General features: G+C 50.9%; 1 protein-coding gene across 1 annotated transcript; it reads right to left on the reverse strand.

Moving 5' to 3' along the window:
* Positions 1 to 3,274: 3,274 nt before the first annotated feature.
* On the reverse strand, positions 3,275 to 24,665 carry LOC120395000 (C-type lectin domain family 2 member L-like). Its single transcript, XM_039519175.1, has 6 exons — positions 24,123 to 24,665; positions 17,843 to 18,068; positions 13,403 to 13,519; positions 5,300 to 5,481; positions 4,496 to 4,599; positions 3,275 to 4,280 (listed from the first exon to the last, which is right to left on the reverse strand). The coding sequence occupies exons 1-6, from the start codon at positions 24,396 to 24,398 to the stop codon at positions 4,130 to 4,132; spliced, it is 1,056 nt and encodes a 351-aa protein (XP_039375109.1). The 5' UTR covers positions 24,399 to 24,665; the 3' UTR covers positions 3,275 to 4,129.
* Between the last annotated feature and the right edge of the window lie 494 nt (positions 24,666 to 25,159).

Below are 25,159 nucleotides of genomic sequence, written 5' to 3' on the forward strand. Positions count from 1 at the left end.
GCAGGCAAGCGGTGACCCAGCCGCTCCCTGGCTGGGATCGCACCCTGGAACGTTTGGTTCCCACACACTGGCTCACAGGGGGTTTTCCAGAGACTGAGACAGAACTTAGGACACTCAGAGGCTGAGTTTAAACAGATTCACAACCTCCATTTTGATTCAAACAGGACTTCCTCTCCATCCGGGGGGGGAGGGGACCCCAACCCCACAGGGAGGGCCTGGAAGTGTCATTTGCTACTTGACTCCCCTCTGGAAGAGGGATGATTTCTGGTGGGTTTAATGAGGGGGAACTTTTAGTGATTTTTGTACCTTTTCTCCATAATGCTTTTGCCCTAGAACAGTGGGGTTCTTGGAAAAAATTCTGTAATGGCAGACAGAGCCGTCCCTAGGGACCCCAGGCGAGGGGGCCAGTAGCCCGAGCCCTGCGACCATGTCTTCCTGGCAGAACATAAACTTCAGTTGTGCAGTTATATTGGTTTTAGTGCACTGATCCATCTAGTGTTGTTTTTTTAAATTAGCATGAAGAACAAGTTTAAGCTTTGTTGTAGTCTGCATGGTTTGCCTGGACTGCTCAAGACCCAAATGCTTGTGGGAGGAATTCTGTATTTGAGTTGGCTTCTTAAATAGCTTCCTGCTGGTTTCACATCTGGTGCTCCTTGATGAAACATGTAGGAGGTTTAATCAAAGTGATATGAGCTAAAAAAGTGAAATCTTGGAAGAGTGTTGCCATTTTCATAATGTAATAAAATAAATAATGTAATGATAAATAATGCAATAATAAATAGTGTGTAATAAGCATGTCATAAAAAAATCCAAATTATTTCCAAGATCACTACTTCTATTACACTGCTCTACAGGCAAAATGCTTCTGAAATAAATGTAGTCAAACGTTACTAATTCTGGGTCACTGAGAACGAAAATGATGCTTAAAATTGTTGATTGGCTCTAGTTTTCAAGTTATGCTATTGGGTCAGTATATACGACCCTTGACTTGGGAATAGCAGAGGATAAGTGAGTTATAAAGGGAAGGGATCTTAATTTAAACCAGAAATGACTAAAATACATCTTTGACTGGATCTATGAATAAATCTATGACTGGGTTTGGACAGTACTTGCTTTTTAGGCAAAACAATGAATGATGCAATCTGAAGCTGGTATTGTGTCATACATGATATGAATTGCATCATGTTATTCCTAGAAGTCATGGATGATGCAATCATAACGAAGCTTACATCACTCTGCTGAACAAATTGCCCTATATCAGCTCTAGAAATCATACAGTGTCGTGCTCTCTTATTTGTCAGTGTTTGATTTTGCAAAGGGACACATTTCTGTTTAGCCAAAGTGAGCAGAGATGCCTCGTACTTGTGTGAACAGTGCAGATAACTTCTGCTACGTTTGTGGTGAAGTGATTTTTGCATCACAAAAGCGCAGTATAACCACTATGGTTAAGAAAGCCTATCACCTTTATTTTGGCTGCAAAATTGGAGATCAGGACAACATTTGCAACATTTGAACAGGAAAAGGAAATCTATGGCTTTTGCAGTGCCAATGATTTGGAGAGAGCCAACAGATCACACCAGCAATTGTTACTTCTGCATGATGCCTCCAGCTGGGAAAGGTGTGTCAAAGAAGAAAAAGTGGACTGTGCATTATCCAAACATTCCATCAGCTATACGCCCAGTACCCCACGGAGAAGGACTGCCGATTCCTGATGCACCAGAATCATTCTCACTTGAGTCAGACGAGGAAGAGGATGAAAGTTCTGGTCCTGAACCATCAATGTCACAGGACCCACATTTTCTCCCATCCTCCTCCTCTGAACCACACCTCATAACACAAGGTGAACTGAATGACCTTGTCAGGGATTTGGAACTACCCAAGAGTAAGGCAGAGCTGTTGGGCTCCAGACTACAGCAGTGGAATCTCCTGGCAGGTGATGTTAGGGTTTCCATGTTCCGTGACCGTCAAAAGGATCTTGTCCCGTTCTTCTTCATGGAAGGAGATCTTGTAGCCTGCAACAACATCGATGGTGTGATGGCAGCCCTCAACATCGTTCACGATCCAGATGAGTGGAGACTGTTCATTGATTCATCGAAGACGAGTCTTAACGCTGTTTTACTGCATAGTGGCAATGTTTTGCCATCAATTCCAGTTGGTCATGCAGTCCATATGAAGGAAACCTATGACAACATGAAACAACTTTTGAGGTTCATGAACTATGACCAACATCAGTGGCAGCTTTGTGGCGATTTGAAGGTTGTTGCTCTCTTGCTTGGTCTGCAGACTGGATACACAAAGTACTGCTGTTTCCTCTGCGAATGGGATAGTCGTGCAAGAGATTCCCACTACATCAAGAAAGATTGGCCACTCTGACAGTCATTGGAGCCTGGGAGGAAAAGTGTTCAGCATCCACCACTTGTTGAATCAAGGAAGATTTTGTTACCACCCTTACACATCAAGCTGGGTCTGTTGAAGAACTTTGTCAAGGCCATTGACAAAACACAAGCAGCTTTCAAGTAAACCTTGGAAATTTTCCACGGAGGAAGTGAAGCTAAGATAAAGGAAGGTGTCTTTGTTAGTCCTCAGATTCGTGAACTTCTTTGAGATGATGCATTTGACCATGCACTGCGTGGCAAGGAAAAGACGGCATGGAAAGCCTTCCAGTTAGTGGCAATAAATTTTCTCGGAAACAACAAGGCAGACAACTACAGGTTGTTGGTGGAAAACCTCATCGAGGCATACAAAAGCCTTGGTTGCAACATGTCACTAAAGATACATTTTTTGCACTCTCATCTAGATTTTTTTCCACCGAACTGCGGAGCAGTGAGCGACGAGCAATTTCACCAGGACATTGCAACAATGGAGAAACGCTATCAGGGCAAATGGAGCCCATCAATGCTTGCAGACTATTGCTGGACAGTGACAAGAGATGCTCCATTTAATGAATACAAGAGACAAGCCAAGAAGCGCCGAGTAGACACTGAATAGGACTAAACCATGTACATAATAGTTTTTTGGCTTTTGTTTCATAATACATTTTAGTTAAAAATCAGCAAAAGGGTTATCTAAAGTGTTACATAAACAGGACAGGTGAAATATTATCATGCAAAGCAACCATAAACACATGAAAAGACCTAGGTTTACAATTTATGATTAAAACTCTACTATCTACACAATATACATAGACATAAAATGTAAAAACTTAAATATCTTAGAAACAGTAGCCAATCAGTTGTTTTAATTGTCATATTTGAATTCAGCACATCAAAATACATAATAAATAGCACATTTTATCTCTGAAGCAGACGACTTCTCAAAAATTGTAGACCAGTGTAATTTGTGCTCAGGTAAGGGAGAAAATCCCTGGAAATATTTATTTTTAGAGGGGGTTCGCGTGATTTGATAATTTTCATGAAAAGGGTTCACGGGTTGTTAACGTTTGGGAACCACTGCCTGTAGCAGGGCTGTTATCCCGCTCCGGTGGAAAAAGCTACGCTGACTGGGGAAGCAGCCACAGCTGGGGCCAGGCCCCATCAGGCCACAGCTTGCCCTATACAAGGACTGTGAGCCAGGAGCTAAGTCAGTCTCACTCTAGTACTGGAGTGAGCAGAGCAGAGGCGACAGGAGCTGGGGAGCGCCAGCTTGAGGCCCTGTTAAAGGCTGAAGAGAGGTACTGGGGCCGCAGAGGTGCAGCCTGGGAATAGGCAGAGGCAGCTGGACCTACCCCCTTGCCAATGATTGGCCATTACAGACTGCGTCTGCCCCAGTGACGGGGGGGCTAGATGATGACTGGCAGTAGCCATGGAGGCAAGGTGGGTCAAAGGGTTGGGGGTTCCCCTGGGAAGGGAGATCAGAGTGTGGGGATACTGCTGGGGGCAGAACCCCAAGGTAAAGGGCACTGGGGTTTGGGCTGGAGACTCGAGACCTGGTGGAGGTGGGATAGAGATCCAGTTACCCTGAAACTGCACCAGTCTCCCTGAGAGAAGGGTCACAAACGGCAGCATTAGGGTAATTGATGACTAGGACTGGATAAAATCCTGGAGACAGACTAAGAAACAAGGAATCAGGCTGCAGCATGGAGGGGACCAGAACAAGGCTTTGTCACAGCTGGTCACCAATTCCCTTGAGTTCACGAATCCCCTCCCACAGCTCCCTCCTCTCCCTTCCCAGGGGTATCAGATTTACTGCAGATCCATTTTCTTGGTGTGCTGCAGCTTGATGTGACAACAGTGAAATCTTCATCCAGCTGTGCACAATCTGCTCCTCCACGTATTTCAAACCTGAAACCCAGAAGCAATCGGAGCTAGAGTCAGTGCGTGCCAGGCACAGACCAGGGGAGACACCCCAAGTCAGGGAAGGGAGCTGCGCACTCAGTCCCTCAGGATCCTCCTTCCTGCACCAGCACAAGGCCCCACTTGGGCAGGAAGGGACGTTAAAGCAGCTAGTGGGGCATTTCCAGAGCCTCTGATCAATGGGGGGTGGGAACAAAACTCACCAATGGTCAAACTCGGTCCCGTCGGTCCATTTCCAGACCTGGCCCGTGTCCTTCCGGAGGCCGATCCAGTGGTCCAGTTTGCCTTCGTATGGCAGCAGGGAACCCTTAGAAACCCAATAAAAGCATCAGCTGTGTTAGACCCTGACTCCGTGCTGCTCCCCCACCTTGGGCTGCAGGGGATTTCTAGAGGCCTCTTCCATGGTTACTGGGTGAAGGGGGCAGATAAGTATTAACCCTTCACCCTCCCCGGCCTCTTTTTTGGGGCTGTGGCACCTACTGCGTGTAGCAGGGATTGAGCTGCAAGGTCACTATCTGCCCAGCAGCCCCTTCTCAGAGCACAGCAGGGCCAGGAGGGAGAGGGGGCTGCAGAGGGAGGGCAGACAGACCCCTGGCACCAGGGCAGGGAAGCTGAGGGGAAGAGGCCTAAAGCAGACCTCACCTGCAGCTGGATTCCCCCCCCCGCCCCACCCATGGGAAACCCTGGGGCTGGGCTGAGCTGGGGGGGGGGCAGGTTCTCACCTGCTCCAGCCCCAGGCAGCCCATTGGCCCGGGGCTGACAGAGCCGGCCCAGCTCTGCACAGGGAGTCTCCCACCTGGGCTCTGGCAGGCGCGGGGTCGAGGTGGCTGAAGCCCCAGGTCCAGCCAGGATTCAGCTGCCAGAACCGCACTGACTCTGGCTGCCCAGCCTGGGAGGCACCCAGGCTCCTCTCGGCCCTACAGGGGCTGAGCCCAGCCTGACTCCAGCCCTGTCAGTGGTGCCAGCGATCGCTGGGCTTGGCACAAAGCATCTAACCGGCTTCTCACCAGCTCCTGCGGACTGTCAATCCCGGCCAGGGAGGCAGCGTGTGACAAGCAGAAGTTCTGGCTGTAGGTCCAGTTCTCCTCAGCCTTAGAAAAATAGTAACATTTCCTTTGGATCCGGATCCAGCCGTCCGGGCACCAGGAGGCAGCAGGGGGGCATGGAGGAGGCTGCTTAGATGTTACCACTAGAAAACACAAAACACAAGGTGAGAGCTCATCCCATCTCATCTCTGTGGAGAACGAGCAGGGACAGAAACAAGAACTGCCCAATGGGATCAGACTGATGGGAGAGACGGGCCAGTCTGAGAGTGGCCAGCAGCAGCTGCTTCAGAGGCCACGGCCCAGCAATCCGACATGCAGCGTGGCTGGAGTTTGTTATGACACACACACTGCGGCAGTGCCAGAGGCCAACCAGGCCACAGCCCCCATCGGGCTGGGGATGTACAGAGTGTGCAGCGAAAGGAGTGGGGAAGGTGAGAGCAAGGGCGGAGTGTATCTGGCAGGGGCGCTGGAATGGGTTGGTAAGAGGGGAGGGCCATGCCCCCCCCATGTTTTAACATGGGGGGCCCGGGCCTGCCCACTTGTTAACCTGGGCGTAGAGCCTCGGGCAGGCATGGTGCTGGCGGCGGCAGGGGCTGCGCTTCACGGCCGGGGACCTGAGAGGGGAATCAGCTCCCCTGCCATGAAGCGCAGCCCCTGCTAGCAGCACCAGCCTCTTCCTGGCAGGGTGCTGAGCTGGGCCTTAGCTCCCCTCCCCCCACCATGGGGCCCCACCCCCTGCTCCTCTTCCCTTCCGAGGCCCCGAAACCTGCCCAGGCCAGAAGCCAGAGCCGGGGTGTGGTAAGTGTTATATCCTTGGGGCAGCCGGTGTAGGAAGCAATCACTTGAAGCCAGAGAGCAGGCAGCTAACCAAAACCTCCATTTTATTTACATATATACAGAGAGCTCCTCAACCGGTTGGAACCGGTTGAGCTAACCCATAATAATCTAACTCAGTTGCCATAGCAACAAAACCATGACAACCAAATACACAACATATTTCTCCCCCCCAATAAGAACATCCCCTAAATAAAACACACACTAGACTAGAGAAGGAGGGTAGACTGCCTCCATTCCCAGCTAAACCCTGGGGATTATTTTGCCCCATAACCGTGGGTTCGCCCTAGCTAAAGATCCAGCCGATGAGGAGGTCTTCTGTCTCTAGGTGGATTACGGCGAACTACTGGTGTTGTTGCACCCGAAAGCACTAGGGGCTCAGGGTCCGCAGCACGAACAGGTGAGGAGGGTATCAGCTCGTGCTGGGCAAAGGGTATCTCAGCCGCCGGCAGTAATGGAGGAGAACAGTCAGAAACAGGTGACTCGTGATTCGATCCCTCACCAGAAGAGGTGAAGTCAGACCCCTCAACTGCAGATGGGTCCTGAGGACTGGCATGACCTGGCAACAGCTGATCTACATGTCGCGCCAGGTAAGATTCTCTGCAGTCCGGACTGTGTAGGAAACAGGTCCTGTTTGAGTGATGACTGTGGCGGAACCCATTTAGCTCTGGAAGTATAATTCGAGCCAAAACTGGCTGTCCCGGGCTAAAGATTCGGTCTTTTGCTCTGGGTGCCCATCTGATGACTTGATATTGCTGCTGATGTTGCACAATTTGTCGGGGTTCAGAAGGTTTCAGCAGATCAAAGCAAGTGTGCAGCTGTCGTCCCATCATTAGAAAGGCCGGAGATGCGTGGGTCGTAGCATGAGGTGTGTTTCTGTAGGAAAGTAAAAAGGTATCCAGACGCTTTTGAATGGAGTGATGTCCCCTTGCTGATTTCAAAGCGTTTTCATTGTCTGCACAAATCTTTCAGCTAATCCGTTGGTGGACGGATGATATGGTGCTGACGTGATGTGGTGTATCCCATTTGCTTTCATAAAATTTTGAAACTCCTGAGAAACGAACTGCGGTCCGTTGTCGCTCACAAGTTGTTCTGGCAGACCAAAATGACTAAAGAGTCCTCGTAGTTTTTGGATAGTACTCTCTGCAGAAGTGGACTGCATTATAGAGACTTCTGGCCATTTAGAATGGGCATCTATTGCCACCAAGAACATGCTTCCTTCAAGGGGCCAGCAAAGTCAACGTGAATACGTTGCCACGGGTTTTCAGGCCAGTCCCATGGGTGTAGGGGTGCCCACTGGGGTGCATTCCTCACACCCTGACATGACATACATGCTTTTGCCTTCTCTTCAATAGCGCTGTCCAGTCCAGGCCACCAAAAATAGCTTCGTGCAATTTCCTTCATGCGCACTATTCCACAGTGACCGGAATGTAGCTGTTCTAACATCTGTGATCTCAGTGGTGGTGGAATAATGACACGTCTCCCCCACAACAAACAACCAGATTGGACCGATAACTCCGTCCGCTTGGACATGTAGGGAACAAGGTTGGATGAGACCGGAGAGGTTTGTCGAGATGTTCCATGCATCACCAGGTCCATAACGTGGGACAATACTGGGTCAACGCGAGTTGCCTTCTTTATCTGAGTAGCAGTGATGGGTGTATTCTCTACCTGTTCAAAGTAGAAGATTTCCTTGTGGGCACTATCGTGGTGTTTGACCGGCAAAGGCAACCTTGAGAGGCCATCTGCATTGCCGTGTAGAGTGGATTTCCGATATTTGATTTCATGTGTGTGTGCTGAAAGTAACAATGCCCAACGTTGCATACGACTAGCAGCTAATGGGGGAATGCCTGTGTAAGGTCCAAAAATTGATGTCAGAGGTCAATGGTCTGTGAGAAGAGTAAATTTTCGCCCAAACAGGTACTGATGAAACTTCCGAATTCCAAAAACAATTCCTAATGCCTCACGTTCGATTTGGGCGTAGTTAGTTTCTGCTTTGCTTAGAGTGCGTGAAGCAAAAGCAATAGGTCTCTCTTCTCCTGAAGGCATAATGTGTGACACGACTGCTCCCACTCCATAAGGGGAGGCATCGCAGGCCAATTGCAGGGGTAAGGATGGATCAAAGTGTGTTAGAACTTCAGAATTTAGCAATGCATCCTTAGCTTTGTTAAACGCAACATCACAGGCTTCAGTCCACTTCCAGGCCTTGTTCTGCCCAAGGAGCTCATGAAGTGGTTTTAGCAGTGTGGCTAACTGTGAGATGAACTTTCCATAATAGTTCAGGAGTCCTAGAAACGAGCGCAGCTGGCTTACATTTCGAGGTGGGAGCCTCCACAATAGCTTTAACTTTTGCAGGGGCCTTATGAAGACCTGCAGAATCAATGATGTGTCCCAAATATTCAACAGAGGGCTTGAAGAATTCACACTTGTCTTTGCGAACTCGTAGGCCATACTCTTCCAGTCTTTGTAGGGTAGCCTCTAAATTCTTTAAGTGATCCTCTTCATTTCTTCCAGTGACCAGGATATCATCCAGATAGCACTGAACTCCTGACAAGCCACACAAGATCTGGTCCATAGCCCTCTGGAACAGGGCGGAGCAGATGTTATTCGAAGGGTAGGCGACAGTATCGATAAAGCCCCTTATGAGTCACAATAGTCAACAGCTCTTGGGACTTTTCATCGGACGATGCATCTGTAAATATGCTTGACTCAGATCAATCTTACTGAACTTTTGTCCCCCAGCCAGGCCTGCGAAGAGGTCATCGATGCGGGGAAGTGGGTATTGCTCTGCACACAACACTGGGTTGACAGTGACTTTAAAATCACCGCAAATCCGGAGAGAGCCATCTTTCTTCACGATTGGAACGATAGGAGTGGCCCATGAGCTATGGGTAACTGGTATTAGGACTCCATTGGTGACCAGGCGCTCCAGGTCTGCTTCAACTTTTGGCCTGATGGCATATGGCACAGTTCGGGCTTTCAGATATTTTGGTGGACTGCCAGGTTTAATGTTCAATGTCACAGTGATTCCCTTCATACTTCCCAAATCATCTCCAAAAACAGCAGCATGTTTCCTTAGTATAGGGGTTAGACTGGTTTCTTCTTTAGTCATCCGGTGCACTTCTGCCCAGTTCAGTTGAATCTTCCCAAGCCAAGACCTACCCATTAAGGCTGGGTAGTTACCTCTCACCACAAACAGTGGCAATTTAGCCACCTGTCCATTGAGCTCCACCTTAACATCAATAGTGCCCAGCATAGGCACAGCTTCTCCCGTATACATCTTCAGAACAGTTTTTGTTGCCTTAAGCGGAAGATGCTGTAGCTTTTCTTTATACACAGTCTCGAGATCAGTGAGACGGCTGCACGGTGTCCAGTTCCATGCGTATACGTTTGCCATCCAATAACGGGGTTACCCAGTATTCATGTGAGCCCATTGCCAAAGACAAAACATGCAGTGGCACTTCCTCTTGCGATGAGGTGTCACCTTGATCATCCTGCTCTAGGGTATGCAGGGTTCCTCTTTTTGTCGGCCAGACCACAGGCCTCTTTTTCTTTTGTTTACAGGCACACTCAATGTGTCCCTTTTTGCCACAGTGTCGACACACCAGGTCCTTACACCAGCATTCTGATGCCTGGTGACCCAGCCACACCGGTAACATTCTTGACTCTGCACAGTTTTGTGGGTCGGTTCTTGTGACACTTTTTGCACCCTAGGGGGTGCACCGATGTATTGTGCCTCCCTTGTAGCCAGTTCCATGGAGACAGCAATATCAACAGCCTTCTGTAAGGTAAGCTGAGCCTCTGTCAGTAGGCGCTTCCGTATAGCTTCACTGTACAGGCCACACACTAACCTGTCACGCAGGGCATCATGTAACATTTCTTTAAATTCACAGTGTTCTGCTAGCTTTTTTAAAATGGCTACAAATTGTACAACTGTTTCATCTTCCTTTTGGTCTCTTTGTGGAACCTATATCTTTCAGCAATTACCAGTGGTTTTGGGGAGAAATGAGACCCCAGGATTTCCACAATGTCACTGTAAGATTTAGTCTCAGGCTTAACAGGGTGTAGTAAGCTGCGTAGCAGAGAGTAGGTTTTAGCCCCTACAACAGTTAAGAATATTGGCACCTTCTTCGCTTCTGTAATGTCATTTGCAATACCAAAAAGCTCAAAACGCTCAGTATACACATGCCACTGCTCTGTATTCTCATCAAAAGGCTCCAGGGGCCTGGTCAGAGTAGCCATGATTTTTAGTTTCACTTTCACAGTCAGTGCAAAGAAGCAGCTTTTTTCCTTTGTTTGGTCTTTACCTTGACTTCTACTTCCTTCTGTTACTGGAGCAGCACCGGAGTCTCACCCTCGTCGCCAGTGTTGTATCCTTGGGGCAGCCGGTGTAGGAAGCAATCACTTGAGGCCAGAGAGCAGGCAGCTAACCAAAACCTCCATTTTATTTACATATATACAGAGAGCTCCTCAACCGGTTGGAACCGGTTGAGCTAACCCATAATAATCTAACTCAGTTGCCATAGCAACAAAACCATGACAACCAAATACACAACAATCTTCAAGGCGTCCTTGTCTGGGGCCCAGCAGGTCTGGGAGCTTCTCTGCTGCCGCCTGCTGGTGGTTTGGGGGCTCTGAACTTCTAACATTCTGCCGCTGCCTATTGTACCTGCTCCCGTGAGATCAGTCACAGAAATGACCCGCTCGGTGTTCACCCTGCGCTGCCTCCTGGACTGAGCTGCCCAGCTCTGTAGATGTGGCTGTGGAAGGTGTGAGCACATGACACTGCCGTTAGCCTGTACGAGAATCCATGTGCTGGGCAGCAGGAGCGTGGGACCTGCTGGGGGGTGGGGGGAGGCAGAGCACCGGTGCAGGAACTGTGGCCCCTCCCCCACTCCTTTCCCCCCAGGGCCGGTGGAATGTCTGGGGCTCCCCACAGCAGCCCAGGTTCCCTGGGTGGCTCTTACTGTTGTGTATTTGGTTGTCATGGTTTTGTTGCTATGGCAACTGAGTTAGATTATTATGGGTTAGCTCAACCGGTTCCAACCGGTTGAGGAGCTCTCTGTATATATGTAAATAAAATGGAGGTTTTGGTTAGCTGCCTGCTCTCTGGCCTCAAGTGATTGTTTCCTACACCGGCTGCCCCAAGGATATAACAAAGATGAGGGTCCGTCAGATCCAACAGCCTCTCTGAGCGGGTTTCCCTCCTCACCCATCTCGTGTATCAAAGCCTCAGATCCCCTGGAACGCAGCCTGCAACGTGTGACTACACTGAGGGGAATGTGGGGGCAGTGAGAGCATCTTCTAATCACCCCAGCGAGCAGCACCCAGACCCCTCGCCCAGCTGCTAAACCCTCCAGCGCCCCACTGATAACCCCACAGCCCCACACCTTGCCGCACAATAGAGTGACTCTCGCACTGAATGGAAATAGCCTGTAATCGCACATCCCGTACGCACCAACTGGCCAAGTTTAACGCCCCTGGGGAGCCTTCCCTTTGGAGATCCCTGACCCCAGGGGTTAAATTCTCAGCAGCACCTCTGCAGTGATGGGGGCTCCCCCCCACAGCTGAATAAATCTCACACCAGCGATGCTGTAGCCCCTGCCAGCCCTGCTGTGGGGACAGCCAGGGGAGGGGCAGCAGGAAGATGAGGCCAGGCCAGGCCAGGCACCTCAAAGCCCTGAGCTGCAGACAAGTTACGCTGCTCAGTGACGATCAGACACTGGATCCGTGTCAGTCCATCAATGCAAACAGCTGTGAAGAGAAAGTCCCCGAGTGTAAAAGGGAGAAACAGAGGGGCTGGAATCGGGAAAAGAGCGACTGTCTTGTGTTCGCTGCCCTGGACGACTGGGGCTCAGGAGATCTGGATTCAGTTCCAAGCTCTGCCAGACTCCCTGCCTGACCCAGAGCGAGTCCCTGAGGCCGGATCCACAAAGGGATGGAGGCGTTTGCCAACACTGAACTTTTAGTCGCCTAGGAAACCCCTGGAACAACAACAACGGGACCCACAGGGCCTGAGCTGGGTGCCCGGGTGCCCCACGCAGTGAAGGGGGAGGGAGAGGTGCCTAAGAACGGGCTCCACAACAGCCAGCTCGCTAGACAGGGGCTGCCCAAGCCAGACAATAGGAGACAGTGACAAGGCCTGTGCCCTGCGCCCTGCCCCCCTCAGAGCTCAGCCCCTCAGCCCTGGCTGCAGGGAGGGGCCCAGCCCTGCTAACAACCTGCAGCGGGAACCCCCTGCCCTGGAGTCAGGTACCTAAGTCACTTCTTGGGAGAGCGAGTGCAGCAGCAAGTGCCCAAATCACTGAAAATGGTGGGGGGGGGGTGAGAAGACGACCTCCCTGATCACCTTTAACCCACTGGCAGGGCTCTCACCCCGACGTGAGACCCTGCTTCAGTCCCCTCTCCTGGTGAGCAGGAAGTTCCCACCTCTCAGGTGGGCGCCCTACTCACTAGATCAGAGGGATTCTAACTCTCTGGCCCAGTTAATATTTAATTATTCAATTAAATCAAAGTGGAACAACATCAGCAGGAAATATTGAGACACACACCCCCAGACTGTCCCACAGCTCCGTGGCTGGGCACTCCCGTGGGGTGGGCAACCCCAATTCAGATCCTGTCTCCCCTCAGACAGAGGAGACTGGAACTGGGGTCTCACATCCCAGGGAAGGGCCCTACCACCAGGGCAGGGTTAAGGGTGGGGGGGTCTCCTTGTCCCCCACCTGTTTCACAGAGGCCGGCAGCCTAAGCACACCTGCCAGATCCCGCCCCACGGGTACGACAGGCCTCTGGGTGCTGAGAGCCAAGCAGCAGCACACGCCCAGAGGCAGAACATGAAACACTGAGGGAACTTCCACAGCAAAAGTGTCGTCCCCAGGTGAGCTCAGGCGCCCCCCCGGTTGGCAGATCACAGGGTGCCTGAAATGGAGACTTCGGCCCTTTAGTGCCCTTGGTGGAACCAGCCCCGGTGCCTTGGCTCCCCTGCCACAAAACAAGGACAAGGACACGTCCCTGCCTCACAGGGGTGTGCGGAGAAATCTGTTAGTGTCTGTGATGCTCTCAGGTACGACAATGGAAGGGAGTAGGGGGCCATGAAAGAGCCTAGAGAGGCTCCTGTGTGACCTGACTGCTAAAGCAGAGAGGCCAGGGGGGAGATGAGGTGGAGCTGTGAGCCGTGAAGGAAGAAAGCTCCACACCCAGAGACTGAATCATCGGGGGTTGGGAACTTACCTATCAAAGCTGCTAATAGAGCGACGATGACGACCGTCGTAACCACGATTATGGCTCTGAGGGCAGCTGGACGATCCCATACTGCAGGTTTCCTGGAGCTGGAATTAGCTGGATGACCTGGAAGATCAAAACCTGTTAATCACAGAATATCAGGGTTGGAAGGGATCTCAGGAGATCATCTAGTCCAACCCTTTGCTAAATTTTTTTTTTGAAACTCCAGTTCCCTAAATGGCCCCCTCAAGGATTGAACTCACAACCCTGGGTTTAACAGGCCAATGCTCAAACCACTGAGTTTTCCTGACTCAAATTAGAATGGTTTGCCATCAGGCTCTGATCTGACACACAGCAGATATTTATTCTGACGTCTTAAATGGTTCTGTCTCAGCTCTGGACACAAATATTAACTCGAACTCCCATTCAGACTGCAAAGGAGAACATCACTCCCCAAATCACCAGTTCAATTAATCCCCAGAAAGGACCCTGCAGAATTCAGAGGAGGATGGAGGATGACCCGAGGCCTGGAAAATCCATGACAAGAGTTTGAAAAGCCTGGGATTGTTCACTATAGATGGAGGTGAAAGAGAGGACAGGATAAACAGTTTAGGCAATAACAGGTGGGACAGAAGGCAGACTGGGAACTTCTGATGATAAAGCTGTGGGGGAGGAATAGCTCAGTGGTTTGAGCATTGGCCTGCTAAACCCAGGGTTGTGAGCTCACTCCTTGAGAGAGGCCACTTTGGGATCTGGGGCAAAAATCAGTACTTGGTCCTGCTAGTGAAGGCAGGGGTCTGGACAGTTCTAGGAGATTGGTATATCTCCAATTATTTATTTTATTTGTTTAGTCCCTGCACGCCCCCTTGTGGCCTGGTGTGGTACTGTGGGTGCACCCCTCCTTAATTTCCCTTGATTGGCAGCAGTATGCTTAATGGGACGGGCCTGCCTTGATTATATCTGAGGCAGATGTAGCCTCCTGCCTGTCCCTTGAATGGGTAGTTATCACTTTCCCTTTGCTCTCCCTGTCTCCTAACACAAGAGCAAGGGGTGTAACAATGATGCCCTTTGGTGGGACCCAACTGAGAGTGCCAATTCAGGACAAATTGCTCAGAACAGGGCAGTTACAACCCCAGGCTGAGGTTCCTTTGCACACCAAGGCAAACCAAACCAGTCAAACAGAGAGGACTTTGGTCTCACCCCACTGGCTAACCACAAGTCACACAGGCAATTCCCTTAGACACTCCAGTCTCCCAGTATCACCACCAGTGCCACTCGTTATGGGGACAAATGATTATGAAAACCAACACCCCAGTAAAAGAAAAAAGGTTCTCCCGATCCCAAAGGATCTGCCAAGCCCCAGACCCAGGTCAATATACAAATCAGATCTTACCCACAAATCACTGTTACCAATCCTTTAGCATCTAAAATCTAAAGGTTTATTCATAAAAGAAATATAGATGAGAGCTAGAATTGGTTAAATGGAATCAATTACATACAGTAATGGCAACGTTCTTGGTTCAGGCTTGTAGCAGTGATGGAATAAATTGCAGGTTCAAATCAAGTCTCTGGAGAACATCCACAGCTGGGATGGGTCATTCAGTCCTTTGTTCAGAGCTTCAGTTTGTACAAAGTCCCTCCAGAGGTATGAAGCAGGAGGGAAGACAAGATGGAGGAGTTTCCAGGGCTTTTAATACTCTGCCTTGGAGGACATCTCTGTTCTTACTGTGGAAAATTTCAGCAGCAAGATGGCGTCTGGAGTCATATGGGCAAGTCACATGTCCATACATGACTCCTTTGCAGGCTGAAGCCATTGTTTACATTAGGGGTTGGCAACCTTTCGGAAGTGGTGTGCCAAGTCTTCATGTATTCACTCTAATGTAAGGTTTCCCATGCCAGAAATACATTAATGTTTTTAGAAAGTCTCTTTCTATAAGTCTATAATATATAACTAAACTATTGTTGCATGTAAAGTATATAACGTTTTTTAAATGTTTAAGAAGCTTCATTTAAAATTAATTAAAAATGCAGAGCCCCCTGGACCGGTGGCCAGGACCCAGGCAGTGTGAGTGCCTCTGAAAATCAGCTCGTGTGCCGCCTTCGGCACATGTGCCATAGGTTGCCTACCCCTGGTTTACGTGCTAGTTTGAACCTTTTCAGGAAAGCTCAGATGTGGATTGGCATTGCCCAAGGTTCACTGTCTCTTAAGTGTTTCTTTATTGGGCACTTACTGAGAATAGTCCCTTCTCAAGAGTTAGCTGACCAAATGTTTTACTGAGGCTTCTTAGAATCAAAACACCTGGATATACAAGTATGTAGCCAATATTTATAACTTCAACTACAAAAATTCACACACACACAGATAGCATGATCATAACCAGCAAATCATAACCTTTCTATAGACACCTTACATGACACCCTTTGTACAATATTGGCTGCAAATACATAACAGTGGTTGCAACAATGATCTATATGGTCACAGGTTATGTCAGTAACGTCACAAGGGGATTGTGGCAGGGCAGGGGTAAATCCCTTGAATGCCCTGCTAAAATGCTGGCTAAAGCCCTAATGTCTGGTAGGGAGGCCAGGCAGTCAGCAGAGAGCCCAGCTGCAGGCCTAGATGAGGGCTGGCTCACTGCTATGCAGGGCCGGCTCTAACATTTTTGCCACCCCAAGAAAAAAAAAAAAAGAAGAGCGCCGCCCAAGTCCCAGCCTCCCCGAGCGCCGCGTCGGGCTGCTCAAGTCCCCGCCCCCCCAGCGTCACCCAAGTCCCCCCCCCCCCCCCAAGCGCTGCCTGGCCAAACCAAAAACAACAAAAACAAACCCCGATTGCCGCCCCCTCCCAAGGTGCCGCCCCAAGCACGTGCTTGGTAGGCTGGTGCCTGGAGCCGGCCCCGTGTGTTGGCTGGTTAAAATAGAGTCTCCACACCTTCTTCGGTGCTTCACCCTTGTGTCTTTATTTACAGTGCAACAGTGTTATCTCCCCTTCCCCCCAACAGCTATCCCCAGTCAGACCCTCCCAGGGTCTCCTGGCCCATAAGGCTCCTTTCTTTTGGAGAGGCGACAGAGATGTAACCCTCCCAGGCCAGCCTCCTGCCTGAGCTTTCCTCAGGGCTTTTATAGCCTTCCTCAGCCCAGCTGTCGCTACTTAGCTCAACTCATAGCAGCAGGGCCGGCTCTAGGCACCAGCCTACCAAGCATGTGCTCGGGGGAGGGACGGGGGGACTTGGGCGGCCCGACGCGGCGCTTGGGGGGTGGGGAGCGGCAAAAATGTTAGAGCCGGCCCTGCCAACACAAGGCCCAGGCATGAGAGAGTGGAAACCTGTGTAGACCCTGTGACACTGGGGGCTCGTCCAGGATCCTCCTAGCCATCATTAATAGTGGCTGCCAGCATGGAGGAGACCCTAAAGTGGCTGGTGACCATGGTGCAAGAAATGCAACAGTCCCAACAGTCAGAACGACAGGCCCTGATGATATGGCAGGCAGGCCAACAGCAGATACTCCAGGAGTTTATCAGGGAACAGTCAGCGACCCAACAGATCCTCTAAAAGATGGTGAATCTGGCACTGGGGGATGCCGGGGTGGGGCTCTGCAAGATGGGCCCCACAGATGCATCCCTGGGGACTTTCGAATGGGTGGCTATGGTGGCTGGCTGGGAGTGGGTGACCTGGGCCCTGCAGCTAGGTGAAGCACCGAAGAAAGCCAACACAGGGCCCAGGCATCACAGAGTAAAAACCTGTGCAGACCATGTGACAGGGATATTAAATTAGATTAAAGGGTTGGGAAAGGAACTATTTTTTCCAGCCAATGTATAATTAGACTGCAGAACTCACTGTCACAGGAAATTGATAAAAAGAATTTAGGAAAAGTTAAAGGGTTGGAGCATTTATATGGTTAACATGAAATATCCAGAGTTGCCATAATTAACAACCAAAGGTTGGCAGGAACATTGGAAGAGCCTCCTCCATCCCAGGGAACCCCTGCTGGAGTTCAGTCTTAGCAAATCCTCTTCCCTAGTGCCCAGAGACACATCTGAGAGCATGATACATTCACTGGCAAAACACAAATGAATGTGCTGTGTCCACAGGCAGCTACACCTGCTCCTGGCCATGCTCGGAGGCAGGGCTCTGCATGGGTTATGAGTGCAAACACCTCAGCTCACACACTGGAAGGACAAACAACCAGAAGGAAAAAGCAGTGACAGGAGCAACCCAGGGAGACACGAGCCAAACGTTTTCAAGGGGGTAGAACACGTACAGTCCTAATAATCATACGTGCAACTGCCACACAAGAGAGCATGTGCTGCACGAGCCGAGTCCATTGGAGCAATACAGGCTCTGCTGCATGGGGCAGGGGTGGGGGAAGGAGGAGGAGGAAAGACAGCTACACCCACCCCTGAAAGGCATCTCCTCCCTCCAGCCTGTTCCTAGGCAGGGAAGCTCCAGTTACCTGGTTCTCCTCCACTCTCCAAGTCTATGGTGTTGTTAAGAGGCTGTCCAGGGGGATCTGCTTCCGCCCAGTTCCCCATCTCTCTTCTCAGGGAGGCAGCGGTGGGTGCTGGACTCTGATCAGCTTGGAGCCAGCTGCAAGAAATGGCTCTACACGGCCATGGCAGAGTCAGCGCCAGCCAGTGCAGTGTCCCTGGCTTTGGCTCCTCTCCCAGCTGACCTAGAATCTGCAGTGACACAGTCAGGACAGCATAAGGGTCAGTGGGTTTGTTTGTGGTGTCCCATCCCCCATTCATCAGAACAAAAGCCCAGAGCTAAGAATGGTGCAGTAACCAACCCACTCCTGTGCCATCAGGCCCCTCACTGAAGATTCCCCATTTCCTCTCACTCCTCAATTCGGATCTGGGCAGGAGAGGGAGAACACTGGGTGTGGGGTGCAGGCAGGGATGTGCACATGCCTTCTATGTCTGGTGTGCCCTGGTACACAATGCAGAGCCGTGCGTAGTGCCTCCCCCTGCACTGGCAACTCTGGGAAGTTGGGGGTGGGGTGAGTTTGAGATGCAGCTTTGGGAGGGCACAGACACAGCACCTTGGAAGGACTCTAAGGGACACAGTCCCCTGCACCCCCTTGATTGGATAAAAATCAGTGGTTTAAATTTTGATTTTTTTATTTAAATAAATATGGTTTTAAAAGAAACCAATTTAAAATTAAACTTGAAATAACAGTATGTTATGGCCTAAACTTACTATAATCCATTAAAATAATTTAAATTAAAAGAAATAATATTCCAGCAGAACATGTTTGCTGGTGAAGTCTTGAAGAAAGTCAGGCCACTGAAGTGGTGCCAGTCACTGGCTACGCACCGGTGACAGAGTTTGTTAACTTGCGCAGGTACAGAGAGACCATTCTCTTCATTTCAGTTTATTCAAAGATAAGAAACTGATTGGGAGTTTAAAAAGCAGCAAAGCTTGTTTTGCTCATCCAATCTATGGATGAAAACTAGGTGTGAGAAAGGAACTCTATAGCCTTGGTTCTCAACCTGCAGGCCAATCAGCACATGGCTGCAGCTCATGTGACATCCTCAGGGCCATACAGGTAGTATTGGATGCAACCCACAATGGTACATAGGCTGAGAACCACTGCTCGAAAGTCCTAACGAACATGGAGCAGGAGCCACAGAGGACTCGGGCATTGCCCCACAGCTCCTAGCTTGTAGGCAGCTAGAAAATCCAAGAAACACCACTGTGATCCACAAAGCTGATTTAGGCACACAGGCTCCTATCAAATGAATGGGGAGCCAGCATGTTAGGTGGGGAGCTACCTAAGCCAACCAATGGGAGATGCTGACCAGTGGGGTGTGTCCTAATCTCTGCCCCTCTTAGAGAGAGGCACCTAAATTCACACCACAGGGAGGCTAATTGACTACAAAAGCCAGAGAAAGAGGAGATGCCACCTTATAACTTCTAGTCCAGTGGTTAGATCACCACATGGGATGTCCAGATGAGTCACACGAGGCAACAATGCACATCCTCAAAGGCTAAAACAGACACCTAGAGAACTTTTAGTCTCAAACTTAAGTGCCAAATGAGTTTAGGGGCCTATCGGGTTCGTCAGAAGTTTTGTGGATTGGAGCGGAGCCAGGGGCAGCTCTAGCAATTCCGCCGCCCCAAGCAGGGCGGCATGCCGCAGGGGGCGTGCTGGCGGTTGCCGGTCCCGCAGCTCCGGTGGACCTCCTGCAGACATGCCGTCCACCGGAGCCGCGGGACCAGCGGACCCTCCGCAGGCACGCTTGTGGGAGGTCCACCGGAGCCACCTGCCGCCCTCCCGGTGACAGGCAGAGCGCCCCCCGCGGCATGCTGCCCCAAGCACGCGCTTGGCATGCTGGGGTCTAGAGCCGGCCCTGAGCAGAGCCAAAACTGGGATTTAGGCATGTAAGTACTTTTGCTGATCCCACCCACGATGACTAAAAACAATCAGTTCAATTCACTAACTACAGGTATTTATTACCTTATTTATTTATTTATATCATAGCAGCTGTGATCCCTGCTCATGGGCAGGATACATGACTTTAAGTAATCAGTTTTAAATGCAAAACATGTTTTGATAACCCTTTTCCCCCTAACGTATCCAGCATATTTAAAGGTATTTTTATTAAAAAAAATTTAAATGCTGAATTTAAGTTTAATTTAATTCTGAGTTCCATCCAAATAAAGCTTGACCAAAAACAAAAAAAATTCACAAAAATTAAAAAGTTGAAAATCTGAATATTTGTACATGGAGCTATATTATTTAAGCAATTAATGTGTCTAGATATAGTGTATCCTCCTGGTTAAGAAAAAATACAAAATTTACTGTAAAAGCTTTATTTAGATGTAGATCTACAGGTTTTAGTGGTTATCAGTTTGAGAATCAGCCTCCCTTTAGGAAAAGTAACTAAAAAGTAAAAACGGCAAATTAGATGAAAACTGTCTGTTTAAGTGGAGGTACCTGCTTGCTGCTTTAAATCATGATTAACAGTGGAAATTTAAAATCTGGTTAATTTAAATCAATCTGCCTTCATCCCCCCACCCAAATACTGACAGCTCTGAGGGGTGGGGGATCTGCATGGGGCTGGGGGGTTTCCGTTCCTCCCTGCACTGACAACTCGGGAAGTGGGGTGGGGGAGCTCTGCCTAGGGCAGGGGTGGTCTGTTATTTTTTGTCAAGATCCACAGTTCTTGGCCAAGGTGTAGTAAAGATCCAGACGCCAGAGAAAATACCAAAAAAAAAAAACAAAAAAAACCACCCCAAACTCTAATGATAATAAGATTTGACAGTCCATTCAAAAGTTTCTGGTGGTCCAGATTAGTCTGTGGTTCACCTATTGACTATCCTGGTGTAGGGCTTGGAGGGACGTTAGCCCACCCCCACGCACTGACAGCTCTGGGGGCTAGGTGTGGGGGGGACTCTGCGTGCATTGGGGGAGAGGCAGACTGCCCCTCCCCGCACTGACAGCTCTGGGGACGAGGTGCAGTGGGGCAGGGCTCTGCATGGGTTGTAGGGGGGAAGACTCCCCCTCCCCACACTGAGAGCTCTGGGACCAGGCGGGGTGGGGGGAGGGTTTGGGCTCCCGGTTACACACACCCAGTGCTACAGCTGCATGTCCTGCCCCGCGCTCACCTGCTTCTCCCCCCAGTCCCGGGCTGAGCTCCCCGCGGCCGCCACAGAGGTCACTGGGCCGGGCCCGTGTTCCTCCACGGGCTGCTCAGGGCGCTTCCCCTCCCACACCAAGGGCTCTTGCTCCGGAAGTTCTGGCTCCCCCCGGAGAGCCCGTGTCCGCTTTCCTTCCCCCACTGCCACCATGACATGGGGTGGGGGGAAATAGCCACTGCCCCCCTCCAGCCTCCCCCTCTCCTGTCTCTGGCGGGGCTCTGCTCCCACCCCCCATAGGGAAACCGGCACCTGCGACAGATGCTGCGGCCCCAGCCCCGCTCTCTCCGGCCAGCTGCACTGCGGCCCCCCAACGCAGGTTCCGGGAATAGGCAGCAGCCGGAGCCCAAGGTTCAGCGGGGGGGTGGGGGGTGCCTGGGGGTAGCTGCGTCCCTGGAGCTGATTCAGCGCATCCCTGACCCAGCTCGGAGACACGCGCTGCCCGGCTCGGCCCGGCTCTCACCTGAAACCCGAGTGGGCAGACCCAGAGCCCTGCGCAGAACAACTGCCTGCGCACGCAGCGCCCAAGGACATGACCCGCCACAAAGCGATGGCAGAGCCTCTCGTCCCCTTTCTGATTGGCTCCAAGTCAGAGCCGAGCCAATCGGCGCTAGTAGTGGGAACCCCACCCCAGGAAGGACGGTCCTGCCGTCACTTCCACCAGGGAGAACCTGACCCAGGGGACAAGCCAGGGCCCGCACTGCGGGGTGCAGAACCCGCCTTCCCTGCCCCCAGCCCGCTGTCTGTGCGCGCTGGGGAAAGGAGGCAGGTTGGAAAATTATCCCAGCTACACAGAGCTAATGCTGGGGGGTAAATTGGCTGTTACCACTCAAGAAAAATTTTGGAGTCACTAAAACCAGGGGTCTCAAACATGCGGCTGGCAGGGCTCTTGAGTGTGGCCCACCAAGCTCCCCGCCCCTCTGCCTACCTGTGGGATTGCTCCCTGTGGCTGCGAGCCCCGCACTGCTCTCTGAAGCAGCTGGCAGCACGTCTCTTTCTGTCCAGGGCGGGAAAGCAGGAATTGCCTCCTTCCCGGCACCGCCCCCGCAGCTCCCATTGGCTGGGAACAGGGAACCGCAGCCAATGGGAGCTTCGTGGGAGGTACCTGGAGGCGTGGCAAGAGCTGCAGACTCACGGAACCCTGAGCCCCTTCCCCAGGGGCTGCAGGGAAACGGTTCCTGCTGCTTCCTGGAATGGAGCAGCTGGGGGTCAAGACAGGCAGGCAGGGAGCCTGCCCTGGCCCTGGTACTGCTCTAGGTAAGCAGCGCTGGGCTGGAGCCCGCATCCTGCACCCCAACCCCCTGCCACATCCCACACTCCCTGTCCTGAGCCAGCTGCTACACCCCTCACCCTCTTGCATCCCACCCACCAATGCCCGGCCATGAGCCTCCTGCCTCACCCTGCAATCTTTCTGCACCCCCTGGGGGCAGCGTTGGGGTGGGGACTTCAGGGAAGGGGTTGGATTGGGGCAGGGAAGGGGTAGAGCAGGTATGGTGCCTAATGGAAGTGGTGGAGTCGAGGTGGGACCAGAGGCAGCGGGGGCGGCGAGGGGGTTGCCAGTGATGCGGCCCTTGGTTCAATGCACTAGTCCTCATGTGGCCCTCGTGGTCATTTGCGTTTGAGACCCCTGCACTAAGCAGATGTTTTCAAAGAACTAGCTACACTGTGCAGCGGCTGTCAAAAACTGCTAACAGACTTAAGAATGGGAGAGATATTTTTTGTCTTCTTATCATAATGCCACTATACAAATCCAGGGCTCCCCCACACCTTCCATACTGCATGCAATTCTAGTAGCTCCATCTCAAAAGTGATATTTTAGAATTGGAAATGGTACAGAGAAGGGTGACAAAAAATGACTGGGGTGTGGGACAGCTTCCATATGAGGAGAGATTAAAAAGATTGGGATTGTTCATCTTGGGAAAAAAAGAAGAGACAACTCAGTGGGGATATGATAGAGGTCTATAAAATCCTGAATGTTAGAGAAAACCTATTATTTACCCCTTTGCATAATACTAGAACCAGAGGTCATGCAATGACGTTACAGGCAGCAGGTTAAAAACAAATCTAAGGAACTGCTTCACACAACGCCTAGTCAACCTGTGGAACTCATTGCCAGGGGATAGTGTGAAGGCCAAGACTACAACTGGGTTCAAAAAAGAATTGGATGCATCCTCCATGAATGTATCTATCAATGGCTATTGGCCAAGATGGTCAGGGGCACAGTCCCATGCTGGGTGTCCCTAAGCCTCTGACTGCCAGATGCTGGGACTGGACAGGTCATTCAATAATTGCCCTGTTCTGTTCATTCCCTCTGAAGCATCTAGCAACAGCCAAACTCTGAAGACAGGATACAGGGCTGTGCGGACCATTGGTCTGACCCAGTTTGGCCATTCTTACGTTCAACAGCAAACTCAGCACAAGGAGCACAGAGTCTCCCTGTACCAGGCTGCTACATTTCAACTAAAGCCAAAGAAACTAAAGGTGTCAATTCACTAGCAGAGACTGAGGAAGGTCCAGGTGCAGTAGTGCCCAGCCACAGATTCCCCAACAAACAGAGGGGAAGCCCTGTAACAATGACACCACTCAACACTGACAACCCCCCCACCCCCCATAACAGAACAAAAAACTCTGAAACAAGCCAGCCAACCAATTCAAAAAAAGCCAAAACCTACCTCACGCAGAGTTTTACCTCAAAAGGGAAGAGTGCAGGAGACTCCATGAAGACCACTAAGGGTCTAACTATTGATTTTACATGGGAGGTGCATAGACACCACAGTGAAGAGTGTCAATACAGAACAGTAAACTGAGACAGGCAGTTCTTCTTCTGGGGAGGGAAACAGAGACAAAGGAAAACACTGATTTCCATGGAGGATGCTCAGATACTGTGGAGGATGGGCAGCACAGACAGGTGCTAGTCATACCACTTAGCTAGCACACAGATCCCACAGGGATGGTGGGCACAATAACCTGAACAACCACATATGAAATCACAGTTTGATGCCACCACCTTGCAAAGCACCATAAAACTCTGCATCAAAATAATCCCCACAGCCACCAGTTCTCAGTGAATGGGTTCTGGAAGAGGCCCTTACCTGGCCTGGCAGCCGGTGAGCCTGTTCCTCAGTTGAACTCGGGCCATGCCTCAGTTTCCCCTCAGCAGTTGGGTAATAAATTCCGTGTAGCTCTCCACAGTCACCACGGCAACAAGTGTCCTCCCTCTTCTGGGAGGAGTGAGAATCCAAACAAAACAACACAAGCCCTTCGCCCTTCCTGGGCCACAGTCCTCTTCCCAGCATCTCCCCTTGGTTGCAGGGTTCACAAAAGTCCATAATTCCCACTCCAGGGTCTGTGCACCACTTTCTTCCCATGATGCAGGGGACTGAAGAGGGCAAGGAGATGGTTCACTCGTCCCCTCCTGCCACATGCAGAGTCCTTTACTGGAGTGGTCTTGGGGGGGGGGCTCCCCAACAGCAGGTTTTGTGGTTAACAGCCCTTTGAGATGAAAAAAAACAAAAAAAACCCAACAACAACAGTCTGAGGTAATCACATGACTCCAGGAGCCAGGGGTCTAGTCTGAGTCGATAATGTGGCCCTGATCAATCCCACTCACAAGCAGACTTGCTCCTGCTCTCTCATTACTTGGACAGATGCAGGGTTATAACCATGACAGGTTTATAACCTTTTCCATACCAGGGACCCCAACCCTTGAGACCTGCTGTCTAGCTGGGACCCCGCTCTCAAGTAGGGAGGTACCAATGCAGCTGTTTGACACCCGTTCACAACCCTCCTAGGCTGAGAGCACCTGAACCCTATGACCAGCTGTAGCTTCACATCGTGCTCACAGCTACTCATGGAGAGAGGAGCCCACAGCCAGAGAACCTCCTTCCAGCTGGGGGGGGCCCTCTCCATCTACTAGGCAGGCTCACTGCTGGGATCAAACTGAAACAGCCCTCCAGGTTTTGGGTTAAACGCCTAAATACCGTTGAAGACCTAGGCCTTGCTCCCTCCCAGCTCTGGGAAATCAGCAAACTCGGGAGAACAGGGGAGCTACAGAGCGAACTGGTTTGTAACCTTCACCAGAGAAGCCAGGCCTGAATCCAGGGGTGAGTTTGAGCCGGTTCTCACTGGT

The sequence above is a fragment of the Mauremys reevesii genome, unplaced genomic scaffold (genome assembly GCF_016161935.1).
Source record: "Mauremys reevesii isolate NIE-2019 unplaced genomic scaffold, ASM1616193v1 Contig89, whole genome shotgun sequence".
NCBI lineage: Eukaryota > Metazoa > Chordata > Testudines > Geoemydidae > Mauremys > Mauremys reevesii.